The sequence below is a fragment of the Mustela erminea genome, chromosome 12 (genome assembly GCF_009829155.1).
Source record: "Mustela erminea isolate mMusErm1 chromosome 12, mMusErm1.Pri, whole genome shotgun sequence".
NCBI lineage: Eukaryota > Metazoa > Chordata > Mammalia > Carnivora > Mustelidae > Mustela > Mustela erminea.
Window position 1 is genome coordinate 1,277,085 of NC_045625.1, and position 26,831 is coordinate 1,303,915.

At 63.5% G+C, this 26,831-nt stretch overlaps 1 protein-coding gene across 2 annotated transcripts; it reads left to right on the forward strand.

Annotated features, from left to right (window-relative positions):
* Positions 1-1,978: 1,978 nt before the first annotated feature.
* DBH (dopamine beta-hydroxylase) lies at positions 1,979-21,551 on the forward strand. Of its 2 annotated transcripts, none has more exons than XM_032307834.1 (12): positions 1,979-2,307; positions 4,733-4,879; positions 6,479-6,736; positions 7,524-7,700; positions 8,311-8,413; positions 11,722-11,888; positions 14,725-14,868; positions 15,257-15,295; positions 15,904-15,963; positions 19,405-19,532; positions 19,937-20,096; positions 20,978-21,551. In XM_032307834.1, the coding sequence occupies exons 1-12, from the start codon at positions 1,990-1,992 to the stop codon at positions 21,107-21,109; spliced, it is 1,833 nt and encodes a 610-aa protein (XP_032163725.1). In that variant the 5' UTR covers positions 1,979-1,989; the 3' UTR covers positions 21,110-21,551. The 2 variants fall into 2 exon arrangements, with proteins under 2 accessions (XP_032163725.1, XP_032163726.1); XM_032307835.1 differs by having other exon boundaries at positions 14,764-14,868.
* Positions 21,552-26,831: the final 5,280 nt, after the last annotated feature.

Sequence of the window (26,831 nt, forward strand, 5' to 3'; positions counted from 1 at the left end):
TGCTGACGTCCAGGTCGGTACACCGTGAAGGCCTTGGGGTTTCAGTGCCCCAGAGTGTGGTCCCTCTGCTCCTTCTGCCTGTCTTTCAGCTGGACCACCTGGCTGGTGGCTACCAAGGCCGCCAGGAGGCTCACTCACAACGGGACCCCCGCATTTGGCCTGTACTGATGCCTGGGCCCCCCTGCAAGGAGCCAGCCAGCCCCACCCACTTGCCGTGGCCACTCCCTGATCCCGGTGGGGAGTGTCTAGAGCACAACTTGACCTCAAATGACAGACATCTGCTTATAGGGCAGTTTGGAGAATGTGGGCTGCCTCTCTCCGGGGAGAACTTCAGGGGGCCCCCCCTCTTCTGTGCAAGGCAGCTCTGCCCAAAGGCCTCTGGTCCTGAAGCCAGACACCCCCAGGTGCCCCCCGACCACCAGCACGCGTCCTCCCCGGCCACCGTGTCCCTCTGCAGCCTCCAGCAGGCTGGTCTGTCGCCCCAGGCCTGGGGCCTCCTGGGCTCCAACTCGTCCCTGTCTGTGCTCAGCGTCTGCGGGTGACAGATTCTGGAGAGGGTGTGCTCCAGGGCTTCCAGGGCCCAGCTTCCCCCTGCCCAGGCCTGTGGGTGGACCTGCCGTAGACGGGAACGGTCCATGGCCTCCGCGTGGCTTCCTTCTGCCTGGTTTGGCTTCGTAGGGCAGCCGGGCTCTCATGAGGCAGGACGTACTCCCGCCAGGGCCCAGGGAAGCTGGAATGTTCCCTCGATTCCATCTTCAGGCAGATACACTCATTCCTTCCTAAGGAACAGGGTTCAGAGCCGACCTGAGCCAGGCACGACCTGGTCTGGGTTGGCCTCTGCAGATGCGTGAGGACTAAACGTCTGCCAGCTGGTGACATCCCCGTGAGCCTGTGGTTGGGTTCTGGGTTTCTCCAAAGAGGGCAGGAAGAGGAAGAGGAGAAAGAAGGAACGGAGAGCCGGAGAGAGGGAGCCAGGAGACTGGAGGGAGGGACCAGAAGTGAGAGCAGAGGGCAATCAGGGAGAACTTCCTGGAGGTAGCAGCACAAGTAGTCCACTCTGCAGAGGAAGATGGGTGGGGCTGGGGTGCTGCACCAGGGCTGTGAGCCCCAATGGATCTGTGCAAAGGCCCTGTGGTAGGTGTTGGAGAAACAGTGCTATAGGCCAGCTGGCCTTGGAGGGTTCACTTTCAGGTTGGGCCCAGGCTAGGCTAAGGGATGTCCTAGGTCTAGGAGTTTTGGTGCTAGGGAAGCAGGCCTGTTGCTTGCACCCTTTTCTTTGTCCCCCACCAAGGCACCCTGTGCCATCTGGCCCCGCCCCCCTAGCGACGCACCCACTCCTGTTGGAGCAGCCGCGGCACCAGCTGGAGCGTGTGAGGAAATAGACAGGCGACAGAGTGGGAGCAGCAGGCCATGGGGAGAGTGTCTAAACACAGGGACTATGTGGGGACCGTCTTTTATTTTTAGCCTGAAATTGGTCCACCCTCCAGCCTCATAGAAATGGCTCACTGGGCCAGGCCCTCAGCAGCAAAGTCTCGCTACTCACCGGTCCCCTCGGCAAGGAGCTCTTGTGGTCTCGGTCTGCCCATCCGTGGACGGGGCGGCGGGGGGCCCATCCTGCTGGCTGCTCCGGGACAGGCAGCACCAGGCCTGCCTGCCTGGTGGTCAGCCTGGTGCCTGGCCGGAGGCATCTGGAAGGCCTTCTGGCTGAAGGAGGGGCCCCTCTGCAGACAGCACTTTAGAACGTTAGGAGGGAAGCCAATCAGCCAGTCGGCTCCAATTCCCACTGATGGCGCCCCCGTGTCATTAGGCCCAATTAGGAGAGTGAGGAAGGCAAAAGCTTTGCCCCAGGGCACGCGCTGGTGGGCGGGTCGCCAGGACAACTGAATTCCCCCCCAGACAAATGTGATTAGCAGTGCAGCCTGGGCCCACCCCGCCCCCCGGAGGGCCGGGACATAAATGTCCCAGTGGGGCAGCCGAGCTCACCGCGCAATGCAGGTCCCCGGCCCCAGCGCCCGTGAGGTGGCCTCCATGTACGGCACGGCGGTGGCTGTCTTCCTGGTCATCCTCGTAGCCGCGCTGCAGGGCTCGGGACCCCCCGAGAGTCCCTTCCCCTACCGAGTACACCTGGACCCCGAGGGGTCCCTGGAACTCTCCTGGAATGTCAGCTACACGCAGGAGATGGTCTACTTCCAGCTCCTGGTGCGGGAGCTCAAGGCTGGGGTCCTCTTCGGGATGTCAAACCGCGGGGAGCTGGAGAACGCTGACCTGGTTGTGCTCTGGACCGACGGGGACACTGCCTACTTTGGGGTGAGTTGTGCCCTGCCCCCGCGCTCCTGACCTTGTCCCTTGCCAGCCCCCACCCGGCCTTCCTCCTGCACGTACCCCACCTTAACCCAGCAAAGGACGTTCTCTTGCCTCTCCATTCCCGGTCCCTCTGGTCTTAGCCAAGTCCGTGTCCCAAGCTTGGGTGTCTCAGGGCTGCCCATCAGAGGGCAAAACGGCAGACAGAAGCCCTCCCTGGTGTCCGAGCACACACCCGGGAACAGCAGGCCGTGCTTCCGAGGCACGCACACCAGGGACGCACACACCGCGTAAATGAAGGGACCGACTGCCCCCACCCTCATGGGGGTGGACCCCAGGTCCCCCACCGGTGCCAACACCACCCAGGACCCCAGAGCCTCGCGGTCACACGTGGCCGGGCGCCACGCCAGGCGCGCACACCCAGTGCCCAGGACGCAGCCCTCGCAGCCCTAGCTCGCACACGAGGGTGAAGTGAGCAGGTGCGGACGCTCCCCCCACCCCCGCCCGGATGCGGAGCAAATCTACCCAGCGGACCTGAAACAGGGTGTGCTTTTGACTCCTGGCCTCCAAACTGTACCCCTCTTCCTCCTGGAAAGCGCAGAGGAAGGGGAGTTTTCCCTGCAAACTGGAGATGGAGAGGTTTTGGGACGCATTGCCAGGTGATGGGGGGCCCAGGGGACGGGGCGGCCAGAGCCTCCGTGGGGAGGAAGCACCCACCTCTCCCCACCAGAGCAGACACGGGAGGGTTAAACATTTATTTTTTTTAAACTCAGGAGGCACTTTCTTTATCTGTAAGCAGAGGGCTTTCCTTTCTTCACTCAAATGGGGGAACCTGTAGGAGCTGTGCAACCAGCTCCTGGCCGCAGGACTCGGTTTCCCTATCTGAGGAGTGGGGACAGTAATCCCTCTCCACAGGTCTAGGTTGTGTGAGCTCAGGCGAGCTGGCAGCGGCTGACATTTCTAGAGCCCAGCAGTGCTCCGCCCAGCCCCCACAGAAACTCAGCCGGTGCGGCGCAAGCTGGGGACAAATGCTTGGGGCCCCCCAGATAGGACAGGTGGAGGTATGGGTGGGGGCCCAGATCTGGCTGGCCGGGCTGCACTGCTCCGTGTCTCATGCCGGGGGCAGGGGCTGCGTCATAGCCAAGAGACCTGGGGCAGCCCCAGCTGTGCACCATCAGCCCTTCCCAGTGGAGTCCCCAGGCCCCCGAATCAGGAGCTCTAGCTCCTCTGGGGACAGCTTTTCCTGGCTGCCCCGAGCCGGGGTGACTTCGCCCTCCCCCACACTACAAGACTAATTTGCACAACAAATTCCTGTGCAAACAAATGTCAGACTTGTTTTTCCTCCGTGGCCCATATGTTCAACAAACAGATTCTAGATTTCCAGCCGAATATCAAACTAACTTTCTACCTCTACAAAATGAGTCTGCGACTGAGCAGTGTCCCTTAATGGGTTTTCCTCTAGGGGAAATCTTGCAAACTCTTTTTGCAGGTTTCTTTTTTTTTTTCTTAAAGGAAATGAAGACAGCCTGCTTTAGGTCTGGTACAGGGTTAAAAAGAATCCTAAGGCCAAAGGCTTGTGGTGCTCCTGAATGGGAACAGAGTCCTCTGGCGGCGGACCTGGGGGGCCTGGGGGGGGGGTTCTTCCCTCCCTCTGAGCATCCCCTGCACTGGCCTGAAGGGCCCTGGATGGCTGGGCCTGACAGCCAGGTGCACAGGAGTCGGGGTGGGGTTGGGGGGCAGGTCAAGGTCAGCCAGATCCACCACCTACTAACGTCCTTGCAAAATGCATTTTGGCCCTCCCTGGGCCTCAATTCCCTCCCTGCAGGCAGAGCTAGGGCTGGGCGAGGGGAGCAAGATGCCCAGGGCACAGTGTTTAAGGTGAAGCTCGGTCTCAGGGGTGTGCAAGGTCCGGGTGGGCCCTAGGGAAAGACAGCCACCTTGAACCCCTCCATTGGTTTCTCCCTTGCTTCCCAAATCTGGCCCAGCCTCCAAGCATCCCCTTTCTGAGGCTCCAGGTGCTGTCGGGACCCTCTGCAGACCAGGGGAGTGGTATGTGTCCAAGGCACCCGTTTGCCGTCCTGGCAGCTTCTTGGGGCTCAGAGGTCTGGACACCTGCTCAGGGTTGGCTTCTCTGGGCACACTGTCCTGGCATGCTGGGATGTCCAAGGCCCGAGTCCCCACATGGGGTCTCAGAGGTGTGCGGTGAGATGTCCCTGTCCCTGCCCAGCCCCCGCGAATCCTGGCTGGCATCTGAGAGCCCTGCTTCCAGGAGTAGAGGAAGCCAGTGGGATTAGAGCTTGGTTTTGCCATTTCCGGGCAGACACAGAAAGAGTGAGTGACCCCCCAACCCCGGGAGCACTCCCGGGACCCACAGGGCTTGAGCTCCGGCCCTGCTGCTTGGCCCTGGTGCTGACGGCGCTTGTCCCCGCAGGATGCCTGGAGTGACAAGCAGGGGCGGATCCACCTGGATTCCCAGCAGGATTACCAGCTGCTGCAGGCTCAGAGGACCCCGGAAGGCCTGTGCCTGCTCTTCAAGCGGCCCTTTGACACCTGTGACCCCAAGGACTACCTTATTGAGGTGGGTGGGGACCCCGTGTGCCCAGGAGATCGTGGCGTACCCCGAAGACCTAGGGCAGCACCCCTGGTCCCGTTATGCAGACAGAAAGCCAGGGAGGGATTCAGAGGCCCTCGGTGAGGACAGGGACCGGCTCTGCCATCGGCCTCCGGTCCTTCCGGAGGTCCTCCTGATGGACACAGAGCTGAGATATTTCTAGATGCGGGTCCGCCCTGAAGCCACCAGGATCTTGTTCCCAAGCCGCTTTCCCTCTGGTGCATCACCTTCAGATGGAATTCTGGAAAGAGCCCAGGAGACCTGGTTTCACAAACTGCCCTTTTGCCAATGGGCTGCAAGGCTTGGGACAGGTTCCTCCCCTCCAGACCTCATTGGTTGACCTGCCTGTAAAGTGCGGGAGAAGCAGGGTGACCTGTAAGGCCGGAGCAGTCCGGGAGTCCGGGAGTCCACAGCCATCGGGGATCCGAAAACCACAGGCTTCCCGCACTGCTCCAACACACCCATGAGGGGAAACCGCCCATCTTGGCCTTGGGGACAAAATTCTGTTAGGTTTTCCAGCACACGTTGACCTCGGTCACCATGTGTGACCTTTCCAGCCTGGCCTCAGTGGCTACGTGTGCCAGAAAAAGAGACTGAGGCCCAACCGGAAGGACTGGCTCGGGGACCCCCAGCATGCTGGGGACAGAGCTGGACCCAAAGCGTCCTTCCAGCACTCCGTGGAGTCCGCGCACCCCTGACCCCCTTCCCCACGGACGAGGCAGGGAGGGACGGGCGGAGGACTCTCTCCAAGGACTTTGCACAGGGCGCAGCCACAGCACACGTGCCGCTCAGGGCCTCGGGGTACCGGGGGGGGCCACAGCCTGAGGCTCTGATGTGTCCTCGGACGGGAGCCTTCACGGTAGGCCCAGGTTTCTGTAAACTCAGAGAGCAAAGGGGCTGCCCACCACGGATACAAACACAGACACACACTCTGGTGCCCAGAACACCCGCAAGGCGTTTTCAGGCCCACATCCTAGACGCAAACCCAGGCTTACAGTCCCGGCAGCACAGCGGGGGAAAGCCCAGACTCTCACCTCCTTGGGTCTGTCTGTGACCTCTAGCCCAGTGCCCACTAGAACTTTCTGTGTCTGCCCTATCCGGCACCAGCCGGACGGTGCAGCCCTCCGAGCTCAGCGGGACTGTTGAGAAGCCCTGGTCCGGTGTTTTTCCTTCATGTGGCTATGGCTCCGCACGCCCAGTTGTCATTGGACCGGAGGGGATGACCCACACCTGGTCCCCTGTGGCCCTGGGGATGGTGGATATCTGAGGTGGGGGCCCATGGTGCGGCCCAGCAGTGGCTAGAGGAACTGGAAGTTTCGCAAGTGTAGATAGATTGTGTTTGCAAAGAAAACATGTAGTTGGCGCCTGGTGCCTGCTGTGGGCTGGGGGTGACTGGCCGGGGACAGAATCTCAGCCGGGTCCGCGGGGAGCCTCGAAGACCCCCTCCTTCACAGAGACAAGAGCCGGGCGTGTCACCGGCCAGGTCAGGCGGCAGGGACCTGGTCGTGCCTGGTTATGGGAGCCCAGTGCTGGGGTGGGGGGGGTATCTGCATGTCTCCGCTGCAGGACGGCACCGTCCACCTCGTGTACGGAGTCTTGGAGGAGCCTTTCGGGTCGCTGGAGGCCATCAATACGTCGGGGCTGCGGATCGGGCTGCAGAGGGTCCAGCTGCTGAAACCCAACATCTCCATCCCGGCCTTGCCCTCGGACTTGCGCACCATGGAGATCCGTGCCCCAGACGTCCTGATCCCTGGCAAGAAGACCACGTACTGGTGCCACATCACCGAGCTTCCAGATGGCTTCTCTCGGCACCACATCGTCATGGTACCTGGGGGGAGGTGGACCCGAGGGCCTTGTCTCGTCTCTGCTTCCCGCGGCGCCTCCGAGGCTGCTGGAGAAACATCCCAGCGTCCGTGGTTCCGCTGGCCCCAGGGTCCCCTCGCTGCTCACCCCCACCCTCCCAGGGTGGCTGTCCTCTGGCCCCTGCCGCCCAGACTGGACCAAAGGACGCTGATGTTTTGATTTCTGCGTCTTCCCCTGGGACTGGAAGGGCCATCTGTCTATCAGGTCATACCACCTCCTGTGGAAAGGCAGCTCACCTCACGACTCAGTTGTTCTAAACACCCACCCAGAGACACCACGTGAGGGCAACAGCTGTTGACTGCCCCGTGTCCCTAGCCCTGGGGGACGGGGTGGGGGGACTCACTCCATCTCCACAGTAGCACACTCAGTGGAGAAAGTGCAGCCCAGAGAGGTTGTGTGAGTGCCCAAAGTCACACGGGAGTGGCCGGTCTGTTCCCCTGGGCTCGGGCTTAGCCTCAGGGAAGCCTCTATGTCCTGGCCCAGCCACGGCCACATTCACACGAGGACGGCTGCCTTCCTGTCCCCGCCTTATCGGGAAATGGCTTGCCGGGGTCCTCGTGCCCTCTGCTCTGTTTAGGGTTGGTGGCTCCCCCTTCAAAGCCCTGAGCCCCAGAAGCACCCCTGGAAATTGCTTCGCTTAACCCTCCCATTTTACAGATGGGCAAGCAGAGGCCCACGGTGGGGCGTGGCTGTGGGTGAGCGGGCGGGTGATCGCGGCCTCAGGCTCGGTGCCCTCTCGCCCCCCCAGTACGAGCCCATCGTCACCAAGGGCAACGAAGCCCTGGTCCACCACATGGAGGTCTTCCAGTGCTCCACCCAGTTCGAGCGCGTCCCCCCGTTCAGCGGGCCCTGCGACTCCAAGATGAAGCCTGATCAGCTCAACTACTGTCGCCACGTGCTGGCCGCCTGGGCGCTGGGTGCCAAGGTGCGCCCGCCCCTCCCCGGGGCCCTCCCCACCTGGGTCCCCGTGCCCTGGAGCCTCCGAGCAGGGCACTCCAGAAGGTGCTGGCGAGGCCTCCAGAGACCCCCGCCCCGCATGGCCCCTACCCCCAACCCCCTTGGGCCACGAAGGCTTTTTCCAGCCTTTGTGGCATTTCTATAGAAACGAAATTTGAGCGTTGGTCCTTGGTGCGAATCTATCTTGTTTCCCCACTGGACTTGGGGTTTGTGCACCTGGTGGTCCCGGCAGGCGGCTGCCAGGGCCAGATGCCACGGCCTCCGCAGGCTGCACCCGTGAGGTTTCCATCGGTGGCTCCCACCGAGGCAGAGGAGGGCGAGGCCAGGGCCATGCAGAGGGCCTGGGGGGTTAGGATCGTCCCCGGGACACCAGCTCCCCCTACTCCCTGACCTCGAGTCTAATAGGGGTATCTGGGTGGACTGGTAGTGAGCTGCCTGTCAGTGGGAGAACACGGTTCTAATCCCGCTGCCCCGCCAACACCCCCCACCATAGCTCAGGCCGCAACAGCTGGGTGGAACCCTTGTGAGACACACCAGTGTGCCTGGGTCCGACTCCCTCCCCGACCCGTCCTCCGCAGGCCTTTTACTATCCGGAGGAAGTGGGCCTTGCCTTTGGGGGCGCCGGGTCCTCCAGATTTCTCCGTCTAGAAGTTCACTACCACAACCCGCTGGAGATCCGAGGTAGGGAGTTCTCGGCACACGTTTCTGCCCCTGACTCTGTCCTCCCTTGGGAGTCCTCGGGCTTGGGCGTGCCCAGTCGGGGGGGTGACTGGGGGGTCTGCCCAGCATGGAACCCCCCTCCCCGTGGTGCAGCCTCCTCACCACTCGTCGGGGCAGGCGTCCCTCTTATGCCTCTCCCCTTGCTCCTCTCCTGAGACTGTAGTGGGCTCACTGGGCTGGGGCCCCGTCCTGCTGGCTCATCTTGTATCCCACGCGGCGGGGGCCCCGCATCCCACCTTCCCCACAAGCACCCTTTGCCAGGTACTGCCCTCCAGAGAAGGCAGGCACAGGCTTCTTGCGTGTCCATCTGCTGATGAGGAAATTAAGGCTCAGGGCTCAAGGGACCCCCACTGGGGCCACGAAGTGAGTAGGGGGGCCAGGAGGTCTGGGTCTAGGCCGACCGTGACCTCAGTCACACAGCCGTGGCTGAACGGCCCTCGAACGAGCAAGGTTGGTCGGACTCTACAGCTGGAAGGAATCGCTTAGATACTGGTCTGCTCGGAGTCCACATGGCCCACCCTCCTCCCCACACCGCTTCCTTGCTCTGTAGTGGGGTCCACAGCTTCAAGGTCTGTGAGGAGAGGTGCCAGACCGGATCGCTGTCCTGTTTCCCGGGATGTCCCACTTCTCTGAGGCTGCTCAGACCAGTAGCTGCCTCTTGTGCCCAACTGCCCCTTCCCAACAGAGTGACCGCTGGGACCCAGGCACGAGATCTCTGCCCCCTCCCCACAACAGGCTGGGCTGCCCCGTGACACCTGACAGGATGGCAGGGGCAGGCCACTCCAGAGCCAGCAAGGCCCCTGCCCAGAATCCCCCCTCCGACGGCCTGACGCCTGGGAGGCACTGCCCCTGGGATTATCTTCAGGTTAAGGGAAGAGCCCAGGCTCACCCCGGGGGCATTGCTGGCTGGGTGCCCTGCCCCCACTTTTCAAAACACATCCCAGCAGAGCAAACGCACACTTGCATGTGAGCCCGCATCTGGGATTTTCAAATCCATGTTTTCGGGGCAATGGTGGCAAACAGGCTTTGCTGGTGGGGTCTTCTATGTATGGGACCGCCCACAGTGGGCTCCCTGTCGGAGAGGTGTCTGAGGCTGCCCGGGGCCCGGCAGGGCTGTGCTGTGCGAGTTTAGGGAGGTAGCTCTGCTCTGCACAGCGCGAGCTGCTGGATCGCCCCATGCCTGCAGACGCATAACGGGAGTCGATCTTTAGGATGGTGATGCCAGTTGTTATGGGGTCAGAAACCGAAACGTTTCTGTCTGCGGCAGCAGCCCCTTCCACCACACGCGGCCACAAAGCCCTCTCCCTCTCTCTTTCTTTAAAAGGACGTTTATTTTCATTTGTGGAAATGAGGGGCAGAAACAGCCTGAGAGATGAAAGCAGGAGCTCCAGCCTGGGTCCCGCCGCGTCCCTCTCAAGCCTTGTGACCCCTGCCGCTGTCCCGAGCCTGGGAGAGCTCCCACACCCGGCTCCCGGCTGCATGTGGCCACCGGGTGTGCTCTGCCAACGGCTGCCAGCGAACTTCCCGCTGGAGGCGTAACTAATATTTTCTGCCACTGCTGGAATTATCTGCAGTGTGCACGGAGAAGGGCCGAAGTCAGCTGGGGCTTTCGCATGATATGGGATTTATTGCTCATTTAAAACCTGAGAGCAAATGGATTTTTGAAAACTCCTTAAGCGTCAGGGAGGTCTGTCTCTTCCTGATTATCTGGTTATATTTATGGATCCTTTGCCAAATATAAGGACGCTCTGTCACTTCACAAATCTGGAGATGGGCCGCTCGGCTATAAATATCAAAATGCCACAATTATTTCATTATTTAATCCCCATCTGAATTTTAACCAATTGCCTCTCTTTTTTATTATTATCCTCTGATGTAACCGGCCCAGAGACACAGCAGCTGAGTTTGGACATTGCGGGGGGCGGGGGGGCTGGGGTGGGGGGGCGCCGGAGCAGGGAAGGGGGAGGCAGAGGCAAGAGGGGGCGTTCTTGGCTCCACCTTGAGGTGACGAGCAAGGAGACCGCTGGGCCCCTGGCAACGCTCTGGGCTCAGATCCCAGCTCTGCCACTTTCCAGTCCCGCGATCTCGGGCATAGTATTCAGCTCAGGCTGCGAGACTCAGTTTCCGCATCTGTAAATTGGGGAGGATGACCCTTCAGTTGCGTGGGCTCCCCAGCTCTCCCGTACATGCTGAGAGGTTGGGCCCGTGGCCAGGGCCCTGAAGTACTCGGGGACTCGTCTGACCAATTTCAGGCAGGGGCAGAGCGGGGGCCACTGGAGGCCACGTGGTGGTGTGGCTGTGCCCGTGGCTTCTGGTGTCCGTGACCTCTGACCATCAGCTTTGTGTGAGCTCCAGGAGGCCTGCCCAGGGAGCTTCACAGACTCTCCCATTAGCAAACCACAAGAACCAGCAGGTGTGACCGGACAGTTCTGGGCAGAAGCACAGCATTCTCCTTTGGAAGAGGCTCTTGACTTTGAGCCCAGAGAGGCCCAGAGAGGGACAGCGACTTGTCCAAGAGCACACAGCACCCTGTTGTTGACCAGGTGGAGTCTGGGGCTGTGCACGAGCCAGGGGCCGGAACAGCGGACACCGGCCCTGCTCTAAGGCTCCAGGCTCCTGCACGATGTCGTCAGATGCGTCCCCTGGGTGCACCGTGAACTTCTGGCGGTCTTCAAAGGACTCAAGTGGGAGGCTGCGAGAAGGCTGCATCTTAGGTGCCTCCCGTCGGCTTCAGCACGCGGATGCGAGCGCTGCCCCCCCACCCCGGCCGGGCACCGAGACTCGTCCGAGAGACGGGGCAGCCATGGTTCCCTGCCCTCCCGTTTGCACAGACGCCCCCAAAGGTGGTCCTGCTGCCGGATTCCCTGGCAGAGTCCTTTGCAGGGGGGAGGAATGCGGAGTCTTTGCAGAGGCAGCTGAGGAAGTGCCGGCTTCCCAGATGTCCTGGGATATCCTGCAGATAGTCTGCAGGCTGCTCAGCCCCAAGGACGCAGACGCTCGGTTTGAGTTACCCGCCTTCATCAAGACTTTCCAAAGCATCCACTTAGTTTTCGTAGAAACAATGTTTCTTTCTCTCTACGTGGGTGTCGCACAGGGCGTGTGAATGCCTGGCACAAACAGGTGTGGCGACCGAGGCAGCTGGTTTCTGGGGTGCGCCGCAGGTGGGAGCGGCTGTGGGCGCCAGCGCGGCCGAGGGGACCGGGGGGCGTGCCGGAGCCCAAGCATCGGGGTGAGGGCGCCTCCGCCCACCGCCAACCTCTTCCTCCCAGGCCGACGAGACTCCTCCGGCATTCGCCTGTACTACACCGCCAGGCCCCGGCGCTTCGAAGCGGGCATCATGGAGCTGGGGCTGGTGTACACGCCCCTGATGGCCATCCCCCCGCAGGAGACGGCCTTCGTCCTCACCGGCTACTGCACCGACAAGTGCACCCAGATGGTGAGTGGCGCGGGGCGGGCTCCTGCCGCTCCGTCGCCCCAGCTCCCCGGCGGAGGTCCTATGGGTGGTGAGGGCGGCTTTGGGGCTTTGGTTCCGCAGCCCTGCAGTTTCCCCACGGTCCCCCCTCCCCTGTGCGCGCCAAGGAGCCTCGCTGTGGGCCTCCCTCTCTAGCAACAGCCTGCCTACCCCGGCCCGGTCGGAGCCAACCGCCTGAAACAATGTGAGTAAAACCATCGCGCCTTCCGGCTCCCAGGGTAGGCGCTGCGGCGGGGCTAGAGCCCCCCTCAGCTGCAGGCCCCCCCGCCCCTCCTCCCCAGACAGTCAGACGATACATTGTTACACGCTCTTGTATGTGGTGTCTGAGAGCAAAGCAGCAGAACAGGAAAACCTCCGTCTTCTAACTCGCCATCTGGCGGCTGCGTGCCCTTGCCCTGCATGGTTTCACGGGGCGCCTCCCCAGAGTTGGACCTCTGAGCCCAGGGGGCACCATTCTCAGGGCTACGGGAGGGTAGATGGGGCACAGACCCCCGAGCAAATGCCCCCCAGGTGTGGCAGAGACACCCCGATTCTGCGCCCTCGGTGCTCCCCTGCCTCACCCAGCCCTGCCTGTGCTGACCTACCCCCGGGTCGCCAGCGTGCGTCCGCCAACGTTGCACCTGTGGCAAGAGGCTAAAGGGAGGTCCTTGTATGCCAGGAACACGTTTTACCAGGTAGATCCCATAAATTGTCATGCGCAGAGGACATGAGCTTGAATAAATCTCACAAAAACTCCAGCCAGAAAGCGCGTCCAAAACTTCCCACACACGGCCCCGTGGGCGCCCGGGTCCCACACCTGCCCACCCCCCACATTATCCATATTTCTAAATATTCCCTTTCACTCTTGTTCGGTGTGAGCTCCCCCGACTAAATTGTAGAGTTGAGGATCTTTTCCTCCGTCTCTTGGTGGATGTCCTTTGCTGTGGATAACCTCTTCGTAACCTTTGTCTGGCGTTCCTGGTGGGTCTCGTCTCGCTATTGGCTTCTGGGTTCTTTTTTATGATGTCTGCGAATGTGCCGACACTTTCTCCCACACCGTACCTCTGCGTCCCACAGCACGCTGCTAGGGACGTGCTGTCACCCGCTCTCTCAGCAGGGGACACGAGTGGGGCTCACTGGGGCCAGAGTCCTGGCAGGTGCAGGGCGTGGAGCTGAGCGCAGCTCTGTCTGACCTCTAGAGCCCTGCCCACCGCAGCAGGCTGCAGGGGTGAGGTGCAGGGTGCACATGCCTCTCCAGGGAGCTGACTCTCCAGTGGACTCTGTGCTCCTCGTGGGCCCCTGAGCTTGCAGGCTTCCCGCCATTAGGAGAGCAGACCACCCGGACCCGCAGAGACGGAGCTATTAGCTGCACAGGAGAGGAGCTCCTTTTGTCCGAGACCAGCCTCTGGCACTCTTTCCCGTGTCCCCAGAGCACCCATCAGTGACACCTCCTGCCATGAGAAAGACTCCGTGGCCTGGGCCTGGAGCTGGGGGGGTGACCTACTCAGGGTGCCCCAGGGAAAGGGGCCCCAGGACACTGTGAGCTGTGCCCTAGAGAAGGCGCCTAGGGAGGCTGGGCGCACAGACCTGTCAGCTCTTTCCAGTCTCCAAATACTTCACAGCAGGGAAAGGACTTACTCTTCTTCCCCTAAAGACAGTACGTTCTTCTTGAAAGTGGTGTCACGTGGGCTGCTCGTTGAAGGGACCCCACGGAGCCTGGCCTTGCCTCTCCTTTAGAAGATCCCTGAGGGGCAGAAATTCGGCATTCGAAAGGCTGGCATAGTGGAGAGCAGTCGAGATACCCTTATCGAAATGGACCGGCCAAGGGGAAGCACAGCTTTGGGGACCGGGGGCCACGGGACGGCCCCTCTCTGTGCCGTCATCAAGCTCCCGCATCTCCGGGCGATCGGCCAGAGCTCGGGGCCCTGCGAGCCCGGAGGGGCTCCTAGGCCCCACTTCTAACTGTCACATGTGTGGCCACGTGGTTCCCTCGTCCTCAAATCATTGCAAGGGGGCCCGAAGTTTCCCTAAGGCCGAGGCAGGACAGCAGCGGGTGGAGGGCACGAGGCAGACAGAAGGCCCCGCCCCGGGATCACCCAGTGACAGAGCCGCGGCCGCGGGGGCGCCCTGAGCCGCGGACAGCGTGGACGGCAGCTAGCGGAGCGCGGTCCCGTGCGGTCAGGGAGACAGGTGGTTGAAGAGTAGCTTCAAGTGTGTAATCCACTTAGGAAAGGTTCGGTCTCAGCAAAGCTCACCTCAAGTTCTCGAAAGCGGCATTTGTCTGGGAAATCTCCTTAGGCGCTAACGGTGAACAATGGCGTCTCGAAGGGACATGGTCAGTGCCATGGCCGTGAGACCGGGGCAGGTGCCCCGGGGGCTGGCCGGAGGCCTGCGGGCATCACCTCCCGGTGGGTGCTGCGCGGGACGGCCTCGCCCCAGACCGAGCCTCTGGAGCAAGGAGGTCCCATCGTGCTCGTCTCGGTGCCCGCCCGGGCTGGGCTCCCCTTAAAGTCCGTGGAATAAAAGGAGAGTGGGCTGAGCAAGCTTCAGGGGTTCCAGAGAGAAGGGCGCAGGCTGTCCACCCCCTACCCCAAGCCTCCTGGGGCTCCTGGCCAGGCAGCAGATTTGGAGGCCCAGGGCAGTGACAATGACTTCACCCTGTGGGCAACTCAAGCCCTACTGAGTTTCCAGAGGGACCCTGGCCGTCCAGGGAGAAAGACGTCGTGCCCTGTGGGCTACGGTCGACGCCCGGAGCCCGTGGGAGGGCTGGGGCCAGGGCGCCCTGCGAGCCGGGCCCTAACCCTGCCGCCCCACCCCGCAGGCCCTCCCGCCCTCAGGCATCCGCATCTTTGCCTCTCAGCTCCACACACACCTCACCGGGAGAAAGGTGGTCACCGTGCTGGCCCGGAACGGCCAAGAGACGGAGATCGTGAACCGGGATGACCACTACAGCCCTCACTTCCAGGTAGGGGCTGCTCGGGGTCTGGTGGGGGGGCTGGCAACTTCCCTCTTCCGTGGCCATAGGAACACCCCGGTAGCGGGTTCCCTCTCCTGGGTCAGGCCCCAACACCCCAGAGCACACAGCAGCCAGCCCTTCCCTTCTGGGGATTCGGTCAGGGGAGGGCTCTGACGGTAGGTCCTGGCGTGCGGCTGGCTGCAGATTCGAGGGCACGCGGGCAGCCCGATGGTAAAGTCTGTCCTGGGTAGCTACCTTCCTGCTCTCATCCTTTCGGGCCGGAGGCCGCGCTTAGCCAGTCTTCCTTCCCCCCGAGGGGCTGGGAGCACCGTCCCAGAGAGCCGGGGAGGACAGGGGGCTGGGAGCCGGGTCTGAAGTCTCCCCTTTGCCCACCCAGGAGATACGCATGTTGAAGAAGGTCGTGTCTGTGCGCCCGGTGAGTGCCCAGTCAGGAATGGTGAGGCTGGGAGGGCTGGGAGCGCCCCCCAGAGGAGAGACAGAGGGGTGGGGGCCGGCAGAGGCCTTAGGAAGGTTTTCTAGACCCGCATCCGTGCAGGGCAGGGGCCGGGCTCAGCCCACAGTGAGACTCGCCAGGACATCACAGGGAGGCCCCAGAGGGGCCCAGAGGAGGCAGCACCCAGGGTGACCTGCGTCCCCCTGCCCGACCAGCTGGCCACAGACCCTAAGAGGTGCAAAGAGAGACAAGGGCATGGGGGTGACTGGTGGGGCCCCGGATCGTGCAGAAGAACGCCAGGTCAGGTACGAGGTGGCCCAACTTCACCCACGGGCTGTGAAACAGCCAACCAGTCTGCACTGCTGCGATCAGGAGCGCGGAAGCCAACAGATAGTCAGTCCCTGGGGACACCCACATTTTGACCCGCACATGTGGGGGCCCAGAGAATACCACAGGGTTCCTTAGTAATAGGCTGATGACCACGTCACCTGACATAGGCAATAGCTCGGTCAAACGTGGGACAGGCCCCGTGCACCTATTACCCCCAGGTAGGCAGGTGTTGACGAACCTCTATTGGCTTGGTTCCCCAGGGGGACGTGCTCATCACTTCCTGTACCTACAACACAGGGGACAGGGACGAGGCCACTGTGGTGAGTCACCTGACTTTTCCCTGCTGCTTGCTCACGGAACGCGTGAGGCCTAGGGTGGGGGTGGGGTCCCATTCAGGGCTTTCTGTGATTTCATGAGGACAAGTCTAAGTCCTCTCCTCGAGCACCAGTGGTCGGGGGCAGGGGTGACCTCCCCCACTCACTCAGTAAACCGGTGGTTCTCAGGACGTGGTCCCTGGCCAGTGGCGCAGCTTTTCCCGGGGAACTTGGTGGAAACACAAACTCACAGGCTCCACTCCAGACCTCGAGTCAGAATGGGGGTGGGGACACGTGGCCATCTGGGGTTGAAGGAGCTCCCCAAGGGACCCTGACACCTGGCGGAGTTGGAGAGCTGCTGCTGTAAATGTGTCCGCCCTGTGTGCAGAGGCTGGGACGAGGGACACACGGTCGATCCCTGTCCTCGGGGAGCTCCACCCACTGGGGGAGCGGGGGTGGGCAGGTGACAGGCAGAGTTAGAATAAACACCGCTGGGGCCCCGGCCAGGGGGGAAGGGGAAAGGTGGTCTGGGGGTGCGGGGGGAAGGTGACTGAGTGCCCGGGCAGAGGGAAAGCTGCAGGAAGGCCCCCAGGACCCAGAATGATCCTCAGACCTCCGACACCAAGCCCGCACACTGTGGATGGTGAAAGTGAGCAGTGAGCGGGCTGTGCAAACTCCGGTCTTCACACCATTCCCCACCCCCCCACCCTTGGGGCTCCTGGCAAAGACCAGACCGTGCAGCTGACTCTGCTCGGCAGGGGTGCGAACAGAGTGCATTTGGGCTGTGCTGTGGGTAGCCCAGGAGGAGGGTCCATCCGGGAGACACTGTGTCCCCCAAGGCTAGCTGTGCGGGCAGGTGGCTGCAGGCCGTCAGCCGCCGGCGCGCCCCGGATCGGGAAAGGTCGTGCTGGTGGTGCCGACGCGTGGCCTGCAGACACCGGCCTGGGCTGGCCCGCAGAGTGAGGCCTGCTAACACACGCTTGCCAGTCACCTTGTTCATGCCCGGGACCCCCCAGTTATCCTGTGAAACAGGAGGCTCCCGGTGGAACAGACCTGGGCTACGGTCCCCGGGAATCTGGTTGACCCCATGGTGGCCGCTTTTGGCTTTCATTCAGTGGTTTTTCCAATGGCTTCTCAAGATATAACCCACACACCCAGTAATTCACCCGTTTCGAGTGTGCAGCTCAGTGGCGTTTTCGTCTGTGCGCACGTGTGCCACCATCCACACGGTCACGTTCAGAACAGAACAGGCTGTCTTTCCAAAACAAACCGGGCCCCTTTGCCGCCACCACCCCCCAGCCCCCGGCAAGCACTGCCCCTCCCCTGTCTCTGTGGGTCTGCCCCTCCTGGGCCTTCCGCGGCAGGAGTCCTAGGATCTGTGCTCTCTCGGGATGGGCGTCTTGCCCTCAGCGTCTGTCACCAGGGTTCACCCGGGTTGTCATGAGAACTTCCCACCTTTCCACGGCCGAGTGACGTCCCTGTGTCTGGACGGACCACGGTCGTGGACCCATTCTCCAGGGACGAACATTCCAATTGTTCCACCCCAGGCTTCAAGGTACGAGTCTCTGTGATTTCACAGGTGACAGGAGGCTCAGAGAGGGAAGACGCTTCCCAGAGGTCACACAGCCGGTAACGGGCAGAGCAGGGACTTAATGCAGGGCCGTGTGCCTGCAGGCTCTTGCCACACTGATCCTCCCTCCCTGGGCATAAACTCGGGGAGCAGGACAGCTTTGCAGGGGCACAGCCCTGACCTAAACCCCGTGCCCCTTCTTCTATCTCAAGAGGGGTCCGTCCATAGGACAGGTGTTGAAGCGCAGCGCTTCCTCCACACGCTGGGGCTTAGTCTAACGGCTCACCCCCTCCAAGCTCAGGGACCCTCGAAGCCTTGCCAGGACCCTGTGAGGCAGGTGCCCTTGGGACGCAGTGAGATGGAACCACCAAGGGCCCTCGACTAGCAGGGGGCAGGGCTGGTCCAGGTGCCAAGGGCTCTGAGCTCTCGTGCCAAGGCTCCTGGCAGGATGGTGCGTCCCCCACTCTGTAGGTGAGCCCACTGAGGCCGAGGGCGGGAGCGGGGGACTTGCCTGAGCAGTGAGGGGGACCCTCAGGCACAGACGCCCCCACACTGCTTCTGCGAGGGCCCTGCTCCCTGCTCACCCTCCCCCACAACCACCTCCTCGAGGGAAGCTGGTGGCCCGTCCCAGGATGTTCAGGCCCCATGAGCACCCCGATGTCCCCCAACTGCCCCAGCTGCCACACAGCCTCCTCCAGGGGCCCCTGTGTCATTGGTGGGACCAAGGAGGGGGACGCGGGCTTCCCACAGTGTGACCACCCTCGCACCTGGAGGACGGAGGTTTTGTGATGTGCTTTCCACGCGGAGGTGGGGAGGGAGGGACGGTGCCTTCCCCGGCTCAGGACTCTGTCTTGAGCGCGGAGGTGGGGAGCTGTGGGAGTCTGCAGGGTCGGAGGAGAGAGGTGACCCCCCCACCGGCGGCCGGGCAGTACGGTGTGTGGGGCTCTGGCACCCTAGGAAACCAGAGGATGGTACAGGGACACCAATCCGCAGGGGCCCCGCAGATTTCCCGTCTAGACGGCCAACCTCCAGCAGCGTCTACAAGGACCGGGGCTGCGGCTGGGCTCCTCGCGGTCTTTCTTTCCGCTGCCAGGGAGCGGATGCTGCTCTCCCCTCGGAAGGTGCCGGCAGCGCGACAGGCAGCTGGGAGCCCGGGACGTGGCACTGGGCGGGGCAGGAGGCACTCCGTTGACTTGCCGGGGTCCCGGTGCGGCGTGTTCCTCGCCGCTCGCCATCCGCTCCTCCCGCGGCTTGTATCCCACTCCTGCCGGCACTCGGCTCCAGGAACAGGGACCAGGCCAGGGGCTTGGAGCCCAAGGTGGCGGGGAATCCCCACTCTGCCCCGTCCCGCACGACAAAGCTGAAGGGTTGCCCTGGGAGGCTGCGGTGTGGTCCTCTAGCCACCATCCCCACTCCCGGAGCCCCTCCTCCCCTTAGAGCCGAGTTCTGGAAATGTCTGGCGGACAGTGCTGTGTCCGCGGTGTGAGGGGAGGCCTTCCCTGCCGTCCCTGCCTCCGGGCTCCCACCAGATGCCGAGGGGACCCCTCTTCGGCCAAAGTGGAGAGGCTCTGTCCACTCAGGCCTTGCCCCTTAGCTTCCCCGGGACTCCGTTTCTGTATCCATAAATGGGCACACTCGTTCCCCGCTCTCCTCGCCCTGTGGTCGTTCTCTGGCTCACACGTGTGGCCCCGGAGATGCAGCTGCCGGCTGACTGGTTCAGGGTCTGACTTTCCCGTCGAGGGAGGCGGACCCCCGAGCGGACAGCGTTCTGCTCACTGAGAACCCGCCAAACCCTCGCGCTCACAGCACGGTCCGCGGAGGAGCGCGGGGTGCGCGCCTGAAGCGCGGGTCCTGACGGGCGCCCTCCCCTCCCGCAGGGCGGCTTCGGGATCCTGGAGGAGATGTGCGTCAACTACGTGCACTACTACCCCCGCACGCAGCTGGAGCTCTGCAAGAGCGCGGTGGACGCCGGCTTCCTGCAGAAGTATTTCCACACCGTGAACAGGTGCTGGTCCCCGGGTGGGTCCCCGGGCAGGCGCGGCGGAGGAAGCCCAACACAGGCAGGGCTGGCCCCGGGGGAGGTGAGGAATCCAGGCTAGGGGCTGGGAGCAGGAGGAACAGACAGGTGGCAGCGGCGCCTCCACGTCCCTCCCAGGGGCCGCGGTGATGTCGCTAGTCCATCCCCAGACCCTTTTCCTGCTGGGCTTGGACTTGGCCCGAGAAGCCCCCTTCGGCCCAATTCTGGAGCAGCTGTTCCCAGCCCTTCCGAGGCGAGCTGGGAGAGGAAGCCCTATTAGCCATCACCAGCCCGAGTGGCAGAGCCTGGAGAGCTGGCGGGGTGGGAACGTGACACCCCCGGCCACCCCCACTGCTCGCCCCCAGCCTGGACTGTGTCCCCTGCCCCACCAGGTTCAATGCGGAGGAAGTGTGCACCTGCCCTCAGGCCTCTGTCCCCGAGCAGTTCGCTTCCGTTCCCTGGAACTCCTTCAGTCGAGACATGCTCAAGGCCGTGTACGGCTTCGCCCCCATCTCCGTGCACTGCAACAAGTCCACGGCCGTCCGCTTCCCGGTACGCAAGCCCCGCGGGGGGCTGGCCCCTCTGCACCCCGGGCCCCACCGCGGACCCCAGCGTGGAGTGACAGGCTCTGCTCCAAGGAGGGCTCCTGCAAAACAGCTGGAGAGATCTGGGGGTGGCAGACGGGGCCCCAGACAGACAGACGGCCTGCAGAGGGGAGGACTGATGGCACCGCCAGGCAGGGTGGCTACCGTCCCCTGGGCGACAGCACATCACGGCACTCCGGTCGGTGGTGTGAGTGGGACGCCAGCAACGCCCCCAGAGCCTAAAAATAAAGTGCAGGGGGAGGGGCAGGTGAGAAGCCAAACAGTCTGAAGCTGCAGGCTGGCTTGTCTCCTTATCTGGGACCCACTGGGATTCGGAGGCTCGTTTATTCCCGAACGAGCAAAGCCCCAGAGAGCGGCTGGTGGAGGCCAAGCTGTGCTGAGCAGGGTGGGGAAGGGTCTTTGTGCCTGCGGGTCCGGGAGGCAGATTTCCTGCAGGCATCTGGAAGCCGGATTAACTGCCGAATCGAACATTCCCGGCACCAAGGGCAGGGCTGATGCTGGCTGGTGGCCAGGACGCAGTGTGGACACCCGGTGCGGCAGCCTTGTTGGGGAGGAGGGTCTACAAACAGCCTGCACCCGGGGGCTCCGACTGCGTCACCTGGGGGCGCCTGAAGTAAGGGACGGCCAGGGAGTCAGGGGGCTGGTGGGATAGGGGTTCCGGGTCAGGACCCCCAAGTAGCAACCCAAGAGTGGGAGGGTGAGTTCAGTTTGGGACAAGATGAATTTGAGGACAAGAACCCAAGAGGTCACGGGGGAGAGCGGCTTGGAAGGGCGTGCCCCGGCCTCATCCCTCTAGCCTCAGTTTACCACCTGGTTCTTTCTTTGCAGGGTGAGTGGGATCTGCAGCCTCTGCCCAAGATCACCTCCAAGCTAGAAGAGCCCACCCCTCGGTGTCCAGCCAGCCGGGGTCAGAGCCCCACCAGCCCCACTGTGGTCAGCATTGGTGGGAGCAAAGGCTGAGCGGGGGGCTGCCTCTCACTTCCCCTTCCATGCTGCGGCTGTAGGCTCCCGCCAGCTCTGTGCACCCCCATTCTCTGGAGACCCCTGTTGGAACAGCTCTGCGTGCCCAGGGTGGATGGGCTGGGCTGAGCCCCAGCCTGAGACCATGGGCCATTCTAGCATTTGCCCCACAAGGACCCCCTGCATGACCGAGAGGGTCCCATGAGAGTTCCCTCTTGACCTACCCGGGACTGGGGTGACCATCACCTTCCTCACACCCACCTTGGAGGTCTAGAGCACGGTGTGCCCTCCCAACCCCCACCCGCAAAAACCCTGACTGTTGCACGGGGAGGGGAGCCATGCCTGGCCGTCGGGCGGACCCCCAGCCCGGCCCCCACATCCCCCTGCTGATGGCGGTCTGTGTTGGTGTGCTGTGGGTCCACGTGCTGCTTAAACGTTTCCCTGCAGAGTGGCTCGTGTGTCGCAGTGGGCGTCTTCTCTGTCGCGGGGGCAGGACAGCCACTTAGCTAGTTAGAGGTTTGCCTGGGGAGACTGCTCCCTTGCAGGGTAAATAGATGTTTTCGCCCACCTAAAGGGAAGCGCTAACAACTCTCGCCACCAGCGAAAGATGACTCGGCAAGGACCCAGACAGGGATCCGGGTGCCGGCTCCTTGGGGCAGTGGGATCATCAGTCTGGGCTGCTTTCCTGGCGGCGGAACAAGTGGGTAGACCCGGCTCCGGCCTCGGGCCTGCATGAGAAGTGCTGTGCCTCCGTCTTGCTACGACACCTACCTCCCTGGCCCTCGGCTTCCTCCTCTGTCCCAGGGGACCCGTGCCGGTGGCGTGCGCGAGGCTGTAAAGCTCCCCCGTGGGCCGGTGCTCCGGGCTGGCCGGCACAGGTGGCGCTGCCCCCGTGGGAGAAGGCCGAGTCGGAGCCGCCTTTCCACAGCGGGCGCTGTGCCCCGCGGCCGAGCTGGAGCAGGCCTCCTGCTTCCCGGGGCGCCCTCCACCTCCGCCCCCTCTGAGCTGCCTCCCATTTAAGGCCAAGTTTGGCTCCTTGATGGTTTCTGGAGGGAGTAACGGATGCGACTGTGTTCAGCCAGTTCAGCAAAAATGCCGCCCAGCCTCCGGGGGGGTGAGAGGCTGATGGATGGACCCCCCAGTCCCCTGCTCGGATAACGGCCGCTGAGCTGCTGCCTCTCCCGAGACTCAGTCCATCACAGATGCAGACAAACGGGCCCAGACGCGCTGCACTGCGTCGTGTAAATCACGGCTTCCCGCGCTGTAAGTCACGCGGCGTGATCGCGGTGAAATGCCGCCTGGGCGGAGGCTGGACCGCCGGCCGGCCCTCCATCTTCTTTATAGCTTCGGGTGACAGGTGCAGGAGAGGCCCCTCCCCACAAGCCCAGGCCTTGGGACTGTGGCCCGGAGCACATCCAGCCTCTGGCCTTCATCTGCAGGCCCGGCAGGACCCCTTGCCTCTGACCCGGGTGACTACCAGCCGGGACAAGGGTCCTGGTCGGCCCAGGGCTGTGGGAAAGGGTACCAGGGAGACCTGCGGGCTACGGTGGGCCAGCCGCACCCACTGAGCCCCTCCTGGCCACCATCACTTTGTTCCCAACCCCCCTCCAGCGACTCTCCAGGCTCTTCTGAACAGCTGGTGGGGGAGGGGGAGGGTCGTGCGGCCGTCTTCCCGTCCCTCTCTCGGCTGTGCGGCCCCGGGCAAGTTGCTTTCCCTCTCTGGGCCGGTCTCCCTTGCTGCCCTTTGAGAGGCAGGGGCTGCCAGGGCAGATGGGAGGGACCCGTCAGCAGTGAAGAGCTCTGAGTCCCAGGCTGAGGCGAGCTCACCCAGGGTCAGTGTTGGGAGGGGCTGGAGGTGGGGGCGGGGAGGCCTTCTCAGTCCTCAGGCTCCAACCAGAGAAGGTGGGTCTGCCTGGGCCAGCCCCAGTGTGCTGCCCGGTGGCCATCAGCCTCCTGTGCCCGTTCAAGCCTGATTTTCAGCGGATTCACATGCTGTGAAAGGAAACATTCAGGTTCTCGGGCACACCTGCCACATTCCCAACGCTCCATGGCTACATGTGGCCACGACCGCTCCAGCACCCAGCACAGACCCAGAGCACTGATTTCCTCATCATGGCAGTTCCACTGGGCGGTGCTGCCCTGGGGCTGCGTGGGGGTGGGAGGCGCACGTACCCGAGGGGCTGCCGTGGGCCAGCTCTGCACAGAGCAGCTGGAGCACTGCAGGGGCCAGGATGTTCCACGGGGGCATCTTGGCAGGGCCAGTCTCCACGGCTAAGGACTGTCCTTCACACTATGGAAGGTCTGGCCTCGGGGCCCCGCAGCACGCCCCATCCTGACCACTGGCCTCCGAATGCTGGGCGTGGACAGGCACCCAACACTCTGCTCCCTCCCTGCCGCCGGCTGTCAAAGGATGCCTTGGTCCGTCCCCCCCCCCCCCGCCCCGCCCACCCTTCCCATCTCGCAGATGGAGACACAGAGCCTCAGGGATCCAGGCCGGCTCCCGCCGTTTCCACGGCGGCGGAAGACGAAGCTTCTCTCGTTGCAGAATGGCCCCCTTCGTCCCCTCCCGCCCCAGTAACACGCGCGGGAAACCACGAACGGTCTCCCTGGGACACACAGCGTTCGCCCTGTTTCCCCCACAAACCCACCGGCCTCACGCACACACGCCACACTTCCCTGCACTTTCCGGAGGCTCCGGATGGAAGGCAGCCCGCGGGGTCCCAGGAGTCCCAGGCCCGAAACGCCTGCGTTTGTGGAACATTCCTATCAGGGACGTAGGGAGCCTTCAAGGGAAGATTCTAGACAGAATCCAGGAGGCCCTCGCTCCCTGCTTTGGAACTTCAGAGGGGCTGGGTTGTGCCCCACCCCTTGAGAACCCAGCTTAAGTGGGTCTAGAAGCTGCCCCCAGCGTACATTCTCATGAAAACCAGAGTTCTGGGCCCACAACGGACCCAGGACCGTCACAACGGCCCCCGAGGCGGCCCCACTGTCCTCTCGCCCTTCCGGCCCTGCGTCCCCCTGCGTCCCCCTCCGGTCTGACGCACTCATCCAGGCCCCGCCAGGGAGCAGGCCCTGTGGTGGGCTCTGGGGCTGGGTCCGGGGTGCCCTCGCTCACATTCCCGTAGGGGACACACACAGTCAACAGACACTTCGGAAGCAGACCGTACGCAGACGCAGTGAGCCGAGGGAGTGCGGGAGGGCGGGTGTTGGGGACATCGGGGACAGCCTGTCCAGAAAGGAGAAAGTGACGTAAGTTAAAATCCCAAAGGAGGTGAGAACCTGAGTCCCGTGGGTATCTGGGGAGCAACTTCTGGCCATAGAACAGCCGTGCAAAGGGCCTGAGGTGGGGAGCTGGGAGGAGGCTGGTGTGGCTGAGCTGAGTGGGCAGCGGCGGCAGGAGACGTGGGTGCCAGAGAGGCTGCAATGGGCAGCCAGCGGGCAGGGGAGGCCGGCGCAGTAACCAGGGGTGAGGTGTGGCTGTGGGGCCAGGGGGTGGCCGTGGGGGGGCAGCACGGGGTTGGGCTCCAGACGGACTCAGAGGAGGGTCGCGGGGACATCTTCACTGCCACATGGGGACTCCTCCCTGAGCTCAGCCCAAAGCGCAGAGGCTCACTCTGTCTCCCCACCCCCTATCCTGGGCCCCGGGGTGTCCGCCTCTCTTTGGGGACCTTTGCCCTCTGTTGTCCTGCCCAGCTAGGAGTGAGAGCTTTGTCCTGGGCTTTGCTCTGGCTCCTTCCTCATCTGGTGGGGCCCATCTGGTAGGGCAGCAGCAGAGGGACCCCTGGGTGCTGGCCCGTCGAAGGGGTGGTCACCCCCGGGCCGGTTGTGGTCACCCCCGGGCCGGTTGAAGCCCTGCCCCCTGGCCTGGCCTTCGGAGCCCTGGGTCAGAGAGGGGCTCCTGAGTTTGCTGGCATGAAGAGGGCTAGCACGTTCGCTGGGGAGCCTGGGGCTTCAGGCCTTTAATCTGGGGGGACAGGAGCGCACGGAGAACAAAGCGGAGAGAGAGCAGGAGGAACGGGGAGCAGCGCTGGGGGCCTGCGGGGCTCAGCCCGGGGAACCAGCCACGAGGCAGCGGCGGGCAGCCCTCCTGCCCCAGGGGGTGGAAGCAGCGGGCTGCCGCGCTGGATTGATGGTGCCCGGCGGTGGCGGGTGGCAGCCCCGCTCTGCTGAGCCCGTCATGGGCCCCAGCCTCGGCTCCCTCCTCAGGGCTCACAGGACACCCCAGCATCTCCTACCCGTGGGCCCGGGTGAGGGCTCAGAGGAGTGGGGCCTCACAGGGGGCCCAGGGCTCCCAGTGGTCTGCCGCTGAGATGGCCCAGCCACCCGCCTCTCCCCCAGTGACAGGGGTCGGAACGTGCTGGGGACCTCTGAGCAGAGGCAAAGCAGGGAGTGTGAGGACTCTGCCCCGCCCCCCTTTGCAAACAGGATGGCTGAGGCCCAGTGAGGAAGGACCGTGGCCTGGGGCACACGACAGGTCAGGCCCACCCCAGGACCTTAGCACGTGATGGGCTCACTGTCTACAATCATTTGGGTGTGTTTCCGGTGCCTCTCTTTCCCTAAAGCTTGCATTGTCCCCTCTGTCCACCGAGCCGGAGGGGGGGGGTGCCGTGCCAACTCCCAGCACGTGAGGCGTCCAGAAGCGGAGGGAGCGCTCTCCCTCTCCCCCCTACCGCCTGGGTGTTCTCCTGCCAGGCCCCTGGTCCTCCCTGGGGAGGCAGGCATCATCCCTCCCAGCAGGGTCCCTCCCCACTCAGCCCTGGAAGACCAGAGGGGGCCCGCCGGCCTCTCTGACGCCCAGGCCGGGACTGTGTGTGGGGATCTGGGACCCGAGCCGTCTCTGACAGGCCAGTGCAACCCGCCGGACAGGCAGGAACCAGCAAGACCGTCACGTCGGTGGGGGGCTTTCCACCTGCCCTGCGGAGGGGCACCGCCCACCCGCCCTGGGAGCTCCGGGACTGCTGAGGCCGGCACACAGGTGGAGTCCGAGGGCACGGGAGCCCCCGTCTCCTTGTCTTGACTCCCAGCCAAGCTCAGCCCTGTTTGCCCAGAATTCCTGACAGCTGCTCCTTGTCCGGCAGAACCTTCGAGAACAGGCGGGGCGACAGGTGTCTGGACGGGGAGTAGGAACGGGCCCCGGCGCACTCGGAGGTGCCGGCCGTCTGGCCCGTCCCTGAGCCGCGGAGGCAGTGAGCCTGGGGCCGCAGCCCGGCCTGGACCTTCCTGCCGCCAGCGGGGACGCAGCAGGAGAGCTCGGGGGGCTGCGCCGTGGCCTTGCCCACGTGTGACCAGTGCCCCTCCCGGAGAGATCAGGGTTATTTCTCCCCAGCGGGGAAGCAAACACGCCAGTTGTGAGGGCCCCGGGGCAGGGGTGGGTCAGGACCTGGTCTGGTCCCCGAAACCTCAGCCTTCCCCTGCCACCCCCAGGACGGGCGGTGTTGGGGGGAGACACGGACACCGGCCCAGTCCAGGGCTCTGTGGCCAAAGCAGGGGAAGCAGGCCAGGCCGTCGGAGAAGCTGTCTCCCCTCCTCTCCGTTTCTGGCTCCTCGGGGTCCACTCGGCTTCCCCAGAACCTCTCGGGCAGGAGCTGGGCCCGCCTGGGGGGGCTGGTTTGCCAGATGCTCGTTTGCCTGAAGCGTGTCAAAGCCAGAGGCCCAAGCTCCCCGGCCTGTGGTCTGCGGAGGCAGCCAAAAAGCTTTCCAAAGGCCATCTGAAACCCAGACA